Source organism: Choloepus didactylus, chromosome 10 (genome assembly GCF_015220235.1).
Source record: "Choloepus didactylus isolate mChoDid1 chromosome 10, mChoDid1.pri, whole genome shotgun sequence".
Taxonomy (NCBI): Eukaryota; Metazoa; Chordata; class Mammalia; order Pilosa; family Megalonychidae; genus Choloepus; species Choloepus didactylus.
Window position 1 is genome coordinate 108,572,452 of NC_051316.1, and position 13,658 is coordinate 108,586,109.

The following is a 13,658-nucleotide window of genomic DNA, read 5'->3' on the forward strand; positions in this document are numbered from 1 at the left end:
CTTGGAATCTGGTTCCCAGTCCTGGAGCAGAATGACCCACAGTACCAAACACCCACTTTCATGGCTGTTCCGGTTTGCTAATGCTGCCTTTTCGCAAAACACCAGAAATGGATCGGCTTTTATAAAGGGGGTTTATTTGGTTACAAAGTTACAGTCTGAAGGCCATAAATTGTGCTAGGTAAGGCATCAACAACAGGGTACCTTCACTGAAGGATGGCCATTGGTGTCTGGAAAACCTCTGTTAGCTCGGAAGGCACGTGGCTGGTGTCCGCTTGCTTCCAGGTTGTGTTTCAAAATAGCGTTCTCCAAAATGTTGCTTTTGGGGTGTTTTGTCTTCTCTTAGCTGCTGCTGCTCTTCCAAAATGTCACTCTCAGTTGCTCTGAGGTCCTTCTGTCTGTGAACTCCTTTATACGACTCCGGTGATCCAATTAGCACACACCCTGAATGGGCAGGGTAACACCGCCATGGAAATTATCCAATCAAATGTTTCACTCACAGTTGATTGAGTCACATCTCCATGGAAACACTCAATCAAAGAATTCCAATCCGCAAGACTGGCATAATCACCAGCACTTTTCAGGTCCCAGGCAGACAATTCTCAAAATCTTATACTCCTTACTCTTGAAGCAAAAGGCCATGGCATGGAAATGTCCTGAGATTTGAGGTGATGTTGCTGCTGTCATGGGAGACAGACACGGCTTTGGAGTTTAGGGAGGAGTGGATGGACAAACAGAGAAGACACATCAGTTAGCGCAGGGTGGTGGTAAAGAGCTAGGCTGGCTCGACCACTTGCTAGCTGTGTGGTCCTGGGTAAGTTACTTAACTGCTCCTTGCCTCAAATTTTTCACCTCTAATAGGGGCTTATCATAATACCGACTTCATCCAGTTGTTATGAGGGTTAGACCAGTTTACATTTATAAAATGCACATTAAATGAAACAAATTTGCTTTCAAGACTCTCCTTATCATCAAAATGGTCACCATCACTTAAGAACAAGTCATGTTTGGGAAGAAAGAAAGAATCCTGCATTAAAGAAATACGTCAGTGACTGCAGATTACATCTCACTTCTAAAAACATTAAAATGCAAAAGTATGTCTATTCTACATCCACAAAAATAGAATATTTTCCCCGTTATATAGATGAGATTTAAAACAATGGCCCACAGAGGTGAGGTGGCATGGCAAAAAGTCACAGGAGTCAGCTTTAGGGAATTGGAGATGCACACATTTGAACCACTTCATTTCTGGAGACACCAATTCAAATATTTCTTCAGTGAGGCCAGGGTTTAGCCTTGGTGATTAATGTGTGATCTCCTTCCTGATGCACAACCCCAAGAAAGAGCAAACCATCCTACTGAGTAGCTTTGTGTCTGTGCTAAGGAAACACACATCGAAAAAAGGTTTGCACAAGTTCAGATCCTCTTGTGTAATTTTGGGCAACTTATGTAAGCTCTTTGGGCTTAGGTTCCCTCATCTGAAAAACCAGGGAAACAATGCCTGTCACACGGGTTGTGTGCAAGGTGAAAGTGTGTCACACTTAGCATGTACCTGGTTCACGGTGGGGGAACAGTTATTGGGATGAAATTGTCATTCGGGGTATGAAATTGTCAACCATCGGAAACTGTCAATTTTGTAGGTCAAAAAGCACTTGAATATCATCAGTTTCATATAGTTTACCCCACAATGATTGACCCTATCTGTGCTTGGCAAGCAGGACAGGGCACACCACTGCATTACACAGAGAGAGAAACTGACACACAGGGAGAAGTCATGAGCTGTCCAAGGTCAGGTTCCGGTCAGGAGGCTGGGACTGGAGCCCACCTGCCAGCCTCTCCCTCTCCACCTGCCCCTCCTGCACTTTCCCAACACCGCGCTTCAGGTCATCCTGGGATTTATTTGACTGTTCCTCTGTGCCTCAGTTTCTTCCTCTGTGAAATGGATTGTGGTGAGTATTCAGTGAACTCGATGGAAGGTCCACAGCACATCCAAGGTGGCCAGCAAACCCTAGTGCTTCTAATGCTCCTAGAATTTGGGCTGAGGTTGCCTTGAAGTTTGTCCAGCCGCTGGTCAGCAGGATTGAGCATGCTCAGTGGCTCAGACCAGAGCGGCCCTTTAAAAGCCCAGTGGGCCTGTGCTGCCACCTGCCGGCCATCCGCTTACAGCCTGCACCGGGGGCTCTCCAGCCAGGAGGGGTGTATTCTAGTGTCTGCCCTGAGGGAAGCTTTGGGTGACTTTCAGGCCAAGCTGGTCATCAAAATAACAGCAAGTAGGGGTGAGTGGGAACCCAAAATTTCACCAGATAGTCCCTAGGGGAGGCTGTTACTTATTGGAATCAGACAGCCTGTTCATTCCCCCAGATGGTGTTTATCAGCCTCCCCTGTGTGCCCATCAGCACAGGGCAGAGGCGCTGGCCCAGGGCAAGTGTGGGTGTGAGGCCCAGCGCTGCCGCTCCCCAGCTCCCCGACCCTGGGCCAAGGTGGCTGACATGGCAGAGCACTCAGCAAAGCCAGACAGTGCACAAGGCCTTGTAGCTAACTTTCCCATTGATCTCCACAGCCACCCTGGGAGGAGTGGAAAATGCCATTTTAGGTGGGAAATGGAAGCCTGGAAAGGTGAAATAGCTTGTCCAGGTCACCCCGCTAGCCAAGTAGATTAGCCGGGCTATGGGCACCGGCCTCCAGGGCCTGAGCTGTTGAGGCCAGCAGGTTACACTGCCTCCACGTCACTCGGCTCCTGCAAGCTGCACTTCTTTCCACCTCTATAAAAGAAAGATTATGATGCCAACAGAATAAATGAGACACTGCTGGTAGAGCACGTGTCTCAGAGACTGGCACCTGGGTACAGGGGAGGAGGGTGCCAGCCCCGGGCTTTGCACCATGTTTTACCTTTTGCGGAACTGCCAAACTCTTCTTCAAGCTGGCTGCACCATTTTACATTCCCATCAGCCATGTGTGTGTGTTTCAATTTCTCCACATCCTCGTCTACACTTGATATTGTCTGTCATTTTTATTTTAGCCATTCTGTTAGGAGTGAAGTGTGTGAAGTGTGTGAAGTGGCATCTCATTGTGGTTTTGATTTGTATTTCCCTGATGGCTAATGATGTTGAGCATCTTCTCCTGTGCTTGTTGGCCCTTTGCAGATCTTCTTTTGAGAAATGTCTATTCAGATCCTGGCAAAGCCCTTTATACACACTGTGCAGTAACACAAGTTAGAAAGTGGAGGCACAGGAGGAAAACCAGAGTTGCTGAGCCCCTGCAGTATGCCAAGGAAGAGGCCACTGAGTGACTCAAGCCAGGTCCTCCCAAGCTCAATCCTGCTTTACTTAGGTGAAATCCTCTTTACCCCGTCCCAATGTATTCCATAACCCAAAGGCCAGGCCCCCTTCCTGCCCCTGCATTTTTCCTAGGAAACCTTGTTGTCCCTGGATAAATACAGTAGTCACTTAGGAATATCTGTGCCTCGTGTCATGGTTTCTCCAGCCTATCCCACTGGGCACATGAAAACCACACCCCGAGGCCCAGGCTGAGAAGAAGGCCTTGGATGAACAGCACCAGACCCTTCGCCTCCCACAGAACCCTAGTTGTTACGACATTTCTCCAAGGCTCTATGCCTGGCAAATGGGGCCACATGCATGACTCCTTCAGTGAGGGGGGTTTGTCTGCAGAGCTAGGGGTGGTCCTGGGCCCCTGAGATCCTGGCTTTCAGATTAGAAGCTCCAGAGGACTGGGTTCCCATCCCTTCCATCATCCGGTCTGGTACACAGTCTGCATATGGTGGTTGGTCAATAGATGTTTGTTCCATGTTCAGGTAGCGGCTGTGCCTGGTCTTGAGCACCTGTCCCGGTCCAGGCCTTCTCACCTTCATTGTCATCCCTCATCCTTCCGAGTCCCTCAAAGTAGGTGTTACTCCCATCTGAGGGAGTGAAAACACCCAGGCACAGAGAGTGGAGACCAGTGACCCAGCTGGGGGTTAGTACTGGGTCCCAACCCAAGGGCCTTTGGCTCTCCCATGTTTCTCCAGGTTCACGAGCCGCCTCCCTGTCTCCTCAGGTACTCCACACCCCTGGACCTACCTCAGCCCCCACAGCCCGAGCCGCTGCAGAGTGGCCGCCCACAGCCTCCTCCCGGCCGCCTGCCCAGCTCCCCCTGGACGACCTGGAGGAGCTCAGTGAGGCCCTGAGCCGCGCCGTGAGGGCCGCCAGGAGCGTCCGCGTCACCACCAGACACATGCGCCACTCCCTGCTGGCCGCCCTGCACCAGGCCCGCGGCCCATGGGGCTCCTGCCTCTTCTGACCCCCTCGCGGCTCAGAGATGGGTGGGCGGCAGGAGGGCCCGGCAGCCAGAGGCCGGAAGGAGCCCGGAGACACCCCCCAGCAGGAGGTGACCCCCCAGCAAGGCCCCGCCTGCTCAGTCTGGGTTTTTCAAGGGAGGGGGCATCACGGGTCATCCAGAGAGTAACTTCTTGGGGGACCAGCCTCCTGAAGGCAGGGAGGGGACCAAGGCCTCTTCTGTACAGGCTGAGCCCCTGGGAGGGTTTTCTCCTCCTCCTGCACTTGCCCGCTCCAGCTAATAAGATGTAATTTATGTGTGATTGGACACGTGGTTTTGTAAACTGAGGCTTATTTCTGGTCTTGGAGACAGCTCAGGAGGATGGAAAAGAAGGGAAAGGGCCAGGGTCTGTGGTGAAGACCTGTCTCCCTTCTTGTGACCAACACAACTTAGGACTAAGTGACTCTGTCTTTGTTCCTGGTAACAGGTGGCAGGGGGTACCTGGAGCCCCAGGTGGACATGCACCCAGCTTCCCCAGGGCCGGAGAGGCCTTTCCCACAGGCCCACTGGGATGGAGACACCCACGGAGGGCCCCAGGAAGCTGTGCCACCACGGCCTTCCCAGCCTGCACCCTGAGCCCCAGCTCTCTCCCTGGATCCCTGTGGCATTTGGCGACTGGCGCTACCTACCAGGCCCTGGTTTGGGTCCCGGTCCATGGCCTGGAGGCCAGGCTGCCCCCTGCTCCCCAACCCACAGCAGTGCTTACCTCAGCATTTCGGGAACGTGTGTGCATAAATGGTGTTTGTATATTTGAGGCCCTAAAAAATCTGTTTTTGTTATGAGGTCAAATGAAGAATGAATATTGACCTAAAAAAAAAAATTCCCAAATCCTGTTTTGTCTGTGGTGTATGTCATTGACTTGTGGTTTCTAGAGTCAGGTTTGTGGGGTGGAAGAGTGGACCCCCGGCCAGCCTTTCCCCTGGGGGACCTGTGGGGTGCACGTGCCCAGACTTACCCTAGTGGCTTTTGCTTCTCCAACTTTCTCCCTCTGCCTATGTTAGAATCATAAACCAGCACACTGGAGGGGCCTAAAATAGAGTCTGCCTGGCCCCTTTTTAAGGAGGTCAGACACATTTGAGACTCACAGTAAGTTGGTGTCAGCAAAAGCACAAAATGGAGTCTCTTTCCAGTGCACCATCTGATTGCAGACAATTACGGCGGCTGCCGTTTCCTGAGCACCCACTAGAAGCTGATCCCTGAGCCTAGTATCGGGCATGTCAGACGCCACCCAGTTCCATGCCAGCCCAAGAGTTCCCCAGTGTGTCCCCATTTTATTGATGAGGAGAACGAGGTTCCCTGGGGCTGCCTGCCCAAGCCCAGCCAGGGTTCGAAAACACATTTGTTGACTACAAAATCCATGTTCTTTGTTTTCTTTCATTCCTACATCCCAGTGACTGTGTTCCTCTCTGATCCCTGTTTCTCAATAACAGCTTTTTCCTCAGTCCCTACCTCTCTCTTCTTTCGTTTCTACCCTGCCCACCCCCCCGCCAAAGGAAACTTTCTGTTTTATTTTCCACCCGATGCTCCCCAGTAGAGTGAAAACTGGCATCTTGGTGGAAGTAACACTAAAATGGAAAGATTTCTCATAGGTGCTGAGCCTGCAATTCCAGATCTTTCTGGGCTCTCAAGGGCCACTGCATCTGCTAGGGCCCGATGAGGTGGGGAGGGAGGCACCGGGCTGGAGGTCCAGAGCAGGTCCCCAGCCTCTGGCTCCCAGGCACAGCAGTGGCCCCAATTGACTAGTGAAGGATGCCTGAGTCTGGGGCATGTGGAGCTTGGCTCTTGGGACCAGAGGCAAAGAGGGCGTTGGCTGTGAGGGCCCAGGACTGGGCAGGGCTCCAGGGCTCTTCACCTGCTGCTGAACAGGTGGACTGGCCTGAACCATAAAGCCCCATATATGGGCCACCTGAGCGCTGCTGCTCCCACAGAAGACAATGGGCCGTGAATCAGGTGCCCTCTGGGCCTGGGAGGAGGCCTGTCCCGCTTTGCTGGGCTGCTGGACTCAGATGTCAGCTCTGCACAGGCCTCAACATGAGCCTCTGAGTGGCACCGTCACACACCTGTGCAAGGTGATGGCTGGTTCTCAGGTCATCGCCCCTAGATGTTGTCTCCTGCTCTGGGTCTCTAGGGGAGCACCCTGAGGACACTTCTGTGGAGTCCCCCAGCACCTCCAGCTTATGCCCCAAGACCCTGTCCCCATCCAGCCCACAGCCTCTTGCCCGGATGGACACAGAAGCCTCCACATGGGTCTCCCTGCCTCCTATACAGCTCCTCCAGTCCTCCCCAGGTGCCCAGGGCCATATGTCTAAAATGAGGCCTGTCCTCATTGGGCACCAAAGTACCTGGCTTCCCACTGCCCCTTTTCCACAGCTCCTACTTGGGGTCCTCTGCCTCAGCCTTCATCAATTGGGTCTTTCCAGGTCCTTGTCTGGCAGGGGGAACAGCAGGTTTTATGTAGCTTCTAATCTCCCTCCACTGATGGTTCAGATGCCCCTTCCAGGAAGCCTTCCCAGACTGCCTCTGCAGAGAGACCTTTCCCACACTGGGCTCCCTCAGCACATGGCACACCTCATCATCCAGCCTGCATATGGAGAGTATCACACCAGGGGCTCCTTCCACCAGGGGCAGCATGTTATCCAATGCCAGCCAGGGCTCGACAAGGGGAAGGCTTCAAAGGAATGAATGAATGAATGAACGAACAGCTAACACCCAGCCTGTCCCAAATACAGAAGCTTTATTAATGCAACCAGGGAAAGATCTGAGAGACGAGGAGCTGGAAGTGGGATGAGATAGGTCCAGATCCCCGAGGGTGCCTGCCCCCAACTCTGTCTCAGTTCACCCTTGTGTCCTAGGACTCCACATTTCCCTTCTTCCTCTCCTTCTTGTGCTGTTTATCCAGGGGCCTGCACAAATCCTGTTGGGGAGAAGGCTCGGTTATGGAAGAAGAAAGATTTATTCCATGGGGATGGAATGAACTCTGGATTCTGGAACCAGCCCAGCCCAGGCTCCCAACAATGGCTCTGCCACTTCCTAGCTGGGTGACCTTGGGGAAGTCACCGTCCCTTCCTGAGCCTCAGCTCATTCACTTCCAAAATGAGAGCCCAGACCCTCAACCACTGTCCTATACTGCGTACTTCCAACCTGCTGGACCCTGAAGCACAATCTCCTGGGTTCTTCACAAGATGAACCATTTTGCAGAGGATAAAACAGTGTAACTGGCTCATCAGCCCTGTGATTTCCCAGATAATACTGCATACGATGAGATCAAGAAAAGTCTTGCATTTAACATGGGTTTTAAGAAAAATATTAAGGAGATACTTATGCAAAGTAATTCTCAGGTATACAAAAATTGGGACATGGTTCTGGACTTGCTGCAGTTTTGGTGTCTCTGAAACCACAATTCCCATTCTCCTTTGCACAGGTTATGAAAATGAGCACTGGCGCACAGGCCCAGGGGGAGCAGGTAATGGCAAATGGCAATACCTGGGGTGCTTCTTCTCCCCACATCCCCTGCCACATCCTGCTGGGCTGCTCCCTTCCTGTTAGCCTTGCAAATCCTCCTCACCTTCTTTGGGCATACTTCTTGACTGCTCAGTGTCTTTTCCCTCCTGGGCTCTCACCCAGCACCCATAGGCCTCTGGGAAGCTCAGCTGTCCCTGATTCAAAGCTGGATGTCCTGCTCTGCTGTGCAGCCTGGACTGGTGGCCGTCCCTCTCTTGCCCTCCAGGGCTGCTGACAGCAGGCCCACCCCCAGGCTGGCACTGGACACAGCTGGGCCCTCTTGTGCTCACCTTTTTCCCATCCAAGTACAGGATTTCATCGTCCTGCAGGCCCAGGCACTTGAGGGCTTCCTGGAACTCCCTCAGTTGTTTCTTGGTCACCTTCTGTTTCCGGGCTGCAGGGGACCAAGATGCCTGGCTGAGGATGCTGGGAGATCCAGGCGGGAAGCCAGGCAGGGCTGAGGTTCTGGGGGGCCACCCCAGGAGTGGGTGAGCCTGGGTGAGTCTGGAGTCAGGGGCTGCCACGTGTGCCTACCGTAGAAGGCTAGACCCCGGTTCTGCTCGTCTTCTGGTTCAAATAATAATATGAAGGCTTTGGGGTCCTTGCTGAGCCAAAGGTGGACAATTTGTACTCCGTCCGGCACTGGAGAGGAAAAGAGCCTCTGGGTGAGCCTGAGAGCAGGGCAGAGTCCCCTATTACATGAGGACCCCTGGGCGTGCCCAGGCTCACTCAGCCGACCAGTGAGTCCCTGGGTTCTCTCTCCCCATTTTATAGATAAGGAGGATGAGTTTCAGGGAGGAACCTTGGGGCAGGTAAGTGGGGTCAGTTCAGCTCCATTGGCATTTGTCTGCCCCTACTTGATGCTGTCCCATGGTGATGACTGGGACATGCATGAAACCACCATCCACCCAATACACAGGCTGCCACCCTCCACTTCCAGAGGATCTCAGAGTGGCCAAGAGAGAGGCAGTTCTGGAGTCAGCCTTGGGTCTGAGTCCCAGTTCTAATTACAAGCTGTGTGACCTTGGGGAAAGGCCTTGACATCTCTGTGCCTCCAATTCCTCATCTGTAAATTGGTTAGTATCATGCCATGTCCTTTTAGGGCTATTAATTCAGTTAATTCATGTATAGCACTTTGAGCAGGGCCTGGCATAGGAAGGGCTCAGAATTGGTGGTGACTTTCCTTTGATCACTGTGTGCACGGGCGCCAGGGCCATAGAGATATAAGCCGTGAGCCCCTCCTGTGTTCTCTTTAGCCCCAGCCTCCTCCTCTGGGCTCTACCAGCTGCACACAGTCCTCCTCTCCACACGTAGCCCTCCAGGCCGATGCCCAGGCTCACCTGTTCTGGACAACGTCCCGTTCTGCCGCTGGACGTCCCTAGAGTTGACACTGTAGTGGCACTCATCCCCACTAAAGTCAGACACAAAGTGAGAGCACAGGGTCAGACGGTCAAGGAGAGAAGGACAGGCACTCAGGACAGTAAAGGAGGGACAAGATTCAGGCAGAGATTCCAGTCAGCCCTCCCACTCCACGGGTGGGGAGACAGAGCGAGGCCAGGGAGGGGGGGTACTTGCTCCAGTCTTCTCACAGCTCCAAGAAGCCAGAGCTGGTGATGGGGGAGTGGGGGGTGAAGGACTGGCATGTGGGGGTCTCACATGGTCTCGTAGTCTCTGAGCTGTATGGTGTCCTCCTTCAGGTTGGGGGTAAGGTAAAAGAAGGTTGCCTTGACGTCTCGAATCAACCGCTGCAGCTCAGGGTTGCGAAAGACTCCGGCGATGTAAAACCACTTGCCAGAGAGCTGAGGAGAAGGCAGCAGAGATGACGGGGAGCTGGGAGTGAACTCCCGATGGGCTCAGGCATATCCTCCCCGCATTTCGCAAACAGGGAAGCAGAGAGGGCCCATGTGGGGAGTTGGATGTGCAGGAGCTTGCAACACAAGCCAGGCATCTCTCGGGGCGCCCCCTCCATGCCCAGCACAGAACTGCCCCTGCTGACACCTCAGAATGGGCTTCTGGGTTTGGAGGCAGGAGAGGCTCCCCAGATCTCCCTGGATTTCACCCCAGGATCCGGGAGGGGAAGGGTGGAGCCAGAAGCCAGCAAGGGGAGGGCAGCCCAGAGAGGCCAGGCCCGGGTCTCACCCGCTCCAGGATAGCATCAGTGATCGGCACGGCCTTCTGGTAGGGACACGTGGGGTCCTGGGCGGTCAGCAGAGGAAGGAGGCTCAGAGCTGTGAGGGCCCAGGGCAGTGCCATGCCACGGCAGGAGGCTCCCAGAGTCGGGCAGACATGTGGCCGGAGGGTGCAGTGACCTTTATACTAGCTGAGTGGGGTGCATGGGGCCCAGAAAGGTCCTCTGGGGCTGTGACACAATCCAGGGGCTGTTGGGAAATGCCTTGCACAAAACCCTCCCTCCTTTCCCCTAAGGCAGCCCCAGGTGAAACCTCCAAGCCCAGGTCTACTTTGGGTCCCCTTTGGCCAAGGGGTTTTGAAGGACTGAAGGGTCTGGCTTATTCAAGGCTGGGATGGGTGCAGGGCTGGGGAGATATGAAATATTTTTGAGTCCACAGATTTCATTAGAGGAGTCAGCCACTGGCAATCTCATGGTTTTCATGCAATGGGGGGAAACCCAGCAGTAAAGCAAATGCCAATGGCACCTTAGGGTTTCCCAGCTGGCTAGAGTGGGGTTCAGGGTTGGGGGAGAAAACATGATTCAGTTCCCACTGAGAGTGGTCCCAGCCCTGGAGGCAGGAACATTTCCAAAAGAAGGGGACATCTAAGTTGACTGTCTTATTTCTAGAAAATCGATTACTTTGACCAATTTCCAGCATCTAAAAGAAGATAGTAAGTGCATGCTAGTCCCCACCCCCAGCCTTTCAAGCAGGAGCCTATCTTTTCTTCAACATCCCCCCACTGTGGAGCAGTAAACAGCACATAGAAAATGCAATAAATGTTGTGAAATGAATCCTGGCCATTTATATTCCTGCCTCATTCACTCAAATGTTTCCCCACATAGATAAATACTTTCAAAGTGTATTATTATGATATACTTCAATTTTGTATTCTCAATCACTTCTCATATTTGCATCATATTTCATGTTTCAGTAAATTATAATTTTCATGGATTCATAATCCTTCATTCACTTCATCACTTCCTCTCTGCATGCCTCCAGCATTTCGTATTTTGATTTTTCTCCTGATGCTAAGTGGCAGACAGTGGCCGAATTTCTCCCTAAACATTCCATAGTATTCAAGAAAAAGAAAAACATATGTCCACTATAAGTGGACATGAATTTTCATAGTAGCATTATTTACAATAGCTAAAAACTGGAAACAACAAAAATGCTCATCAACAGGTAAATGTGAAATAAATTATGGCATTTTCACACAATGAAAAATTACTTAGCAAAAAAAAATGTATGATATACTAACATGAATTTTAAAAATGTTATGTTGTGAAAAAAGAAAGCAGATGTAACAGAGCACATATTACATGATTCCATTTATATGAAGTTCTATAATGGTCAGAACTGAGCTCCAGGGATAGAAATCAGACTAGTGGTTTGCTAGGACAGGGAGAGCAATTGGACTGCAAAAGGGTCCAAGAGAACTTTCTGAGGGGGTGGCAGTGCTCTATAGTTTCACTGTGGTGTTTGTCCCACATGTATATACACCCATCTAAACTTATTGGATGTAAACCTAAAATGACTGTATTTTATTGTATGCAAATAATACCTCAATAAAGTTGATTTTTGGAAAAAACCTCCCCCAGAGCAGAGAAAGCAAAACATGGCAAATAAAAAAATACTCACGATTCTTAATCCTGTATGAATTTAGCAATGCACCAGTGAGACTCTCTCCACATCCTTGTCAGAACTGGAATTCCCCCTTTTTTTCTTTATATTTTGTCAGCTCAGTTTGGATTTTGAATCTGCACAGCTTTAATTTGGTTTTTGAAAAAGTGGAACTTATCAGGAGGGGAGGAGTGCAGGTGAGGGTGTAGCGTGTCAAGGGATGGAAGGTCTGCAGGGCTGGAGCAGGTGATGGGTACGGAAGGTCCAGAGTCGATGGTGGAGAGGTTGGCGGGAGGCCAAGCCTGCAGGGCACGGGAGCCAGGCTGAGGGGTGTGGTGGGACTCTGGGGCACGTGGGAGAAACTGAGAGATGTCAAGTGGGGTTGAGGGTGACATCATCAGATTTGCTCTTTAGAGAGATCGCTCTGTCCATCTGCAGTGGGGAGATGGGGAGGGCAGCGGTGGGAGAATAGCCTGGAAGGACCAGTGGAGGCTGGAGCAGTGGTCCAGGTGTGAGATGATGGGGGACAGAGTCCAGACACTGTTTATTTCAAGGAGAGGCTGTGCATTGTGCAAGGATATCAGAATCCTGAGCTTTAGAGGGCCCCACATACAACACAGACACACACACATACAGACACACACAAACGGAAGTGTGCACACACCCAGAGCTTATTAAAACACAGCAGCACCTCTGTCACTTGGGATCAGGTACCAGGTCCTGGTACAGAATGACCCGTAGCCCCAACACCCACTTTCATGACCAACACTGTTCAGGTCCCAAGCAGACAAGTCTCAACAGCTTACATTCCTTAATCTTGAAGCAAGAGGCCACAGCATCAAAATTGATGATCTGAGGATGATGCTGCCACTGACATGGGAGACAGACACTGCTTTGGAGTTTAGGGAGGAGTGGAAGGACAAACGGAGAAGACACATCAATTAGTGTGGGGTGGAGGTGAAGAGCTATGCTAGCTCGACCACTTGCTAGCTGTGTGGCCCTGGGTAAGTTACTTCTCTGCTCCTTGCCTCAAGTTTTCTACCTCTAAAATGGGGCTAATCCTAGTAGAACTTCATCCAGTTCTTATGAGGTTTAAGCCAGTTTACATTGATAAAATGCACATTCAATGAAACAAAGTTGCTTTCAAGACTCTCCTAATCATCATAACTATTACCATCCATTTAAGGACAAGCCGGGGGTGGGGGTGGGGCTGTACTATTTTGTATATATTATGTCCCCCAGAAAAAGCCATGTTCTTTGATGCTCTTGTGGGGGCATATGTATTAGTGTTGATTAGGTTGGAACCTATTAATTAGTTCAGTGTTTCCATGGAGATGTCACTCAATCAGTTGTGGGTGAGACCTTTCATTGGATTATTTCTATGGAGGTGTTGCCGCACCCATTCAGGGTGGGTCTTTATTGGATAACTCTGCCCAGATGCAGAGCAACTGAGAGTGATATTTTGAAGAACAGCTGTAGCTAAGAGAGGACAAAACTCCCCAAAAGCAACATTTTGGAGAAAGTCATTTTGAAACGCCACCTGAGAGAAAGCAGATGCCAGCCACGTGTCTTCCAAGCTAATAGAGGTGTTCCAGATGCCAATGGCCATCCCTCAGTGAAGGTACCCGAATGTTGCTGTCTTACCTTGGACACTTTATGGCTCAGACTGTAACTTTGTAACCAAATAAAACCCCTTTATAAAAGCCAATCCATTTCTGGTATTTTGCTTAATGGCAGCATTAGCAAACCAGAACAGGAACCAAGAAAGAAAGAATCCTGCTTACAAAATACTTCAGTGATTACAAATTACATCCCACTTCTAAAGACATCCAAATTCAAAAATACATCTATCCTGGATTCAAGGAAATAGTGTATTTCCCACATTATAGAGATGAGATTTAAAACAATGGCTCAGAAAGGTGAGGTGACATGGTGAAGTGTCACACAGCCAGTCAGCTTTAGGGAATTGGAAATGCACACATTTGAACCCCTTCATTTCTGGAGAAGCCAATTCGAATATTTCATCACGGAGGCCAG

The 13,658-nt window shown here is 51.0% G+C and overlaps 1 protein-coding gene and 1 long non-coding RNA gene across 2 annotated transcripts; one reads left to right on the forward strand and one right to left on the reverse strand.

The window, feature by feature from the left end:
- Positions 1 to 3,203: 3,203 nt before the first annotated feature.
- LOC119505683 lies at positions 3,204 to 4,663 on the forward strand. Its single transcript, XR_005210798.1, has 3 exons — positions 3,204 to 3,327; positions 3,809 to 3,896; positions 4,051 to 4,663. It is a non-coding gene; the product is annotated as an uncharacterized LOC119505683 (long non-coding RNA).
- Positions 4,664 to 7,046: 2,383 nt separating this feature from the next.
- On the reverse strand, positions 7,047 to 10,131 carry LOC119505323 (alpha-1-acid glycoprotein 1-like). Its single transcript, XM_037798021.1, has 6 exons — positions 9,970 to 10,131; positions 9,487 to 9,629; positions 9,171 to 9,241; positions 8,365 to 8,472; positions 8,121 to 8,224; positions 7,047 to 7,243 (listed from the first exon to the last, which is right to left on the reverse strand). Exons 1-6 carry the CDS (start codon positions 10,081 to 10,083, stop codon positions 7,178 to 7,180), a joined length of 606 nt encoding a protein of 201 aa, XP_037653949.1. The 5' UTR covers positions 10,084 to 10,131; the 3' UTR covers positions 7,047 to 7,177.
- Between the last annotated feature and the right edge of the window lie 3,527 nt (positions 10,132 to 13,658).

What these genes read in the sequence shown, in the direction of transcription:
- LOC119505323 (XM_037798021.1), bottom strand. Translation starts at nt 10,083, where the DNA reads ATGGCACTGCCCTGGGCCCTCACAGCTCTGAGCCTCCTTCCTCTGCTG. An exon ending in CGGGACGTTGTCCAGAACAG is followed by an intron (nt 8,473 to 9,170) that starts GTGAGCCTGGGC and finishes TTTCCTCTCCAG; the next exon opens with TGCCGGACGGAGTACAAATT. An exon ending in CCGGGGTCTAGCCTTCTACG is followed by an intron (nt 8,225 to 8,364) that starts GTAGGCACACGT and finishes GGTCCCCTGCAG; the next exon opens with CCCGGAAACAGAAGGTGACC.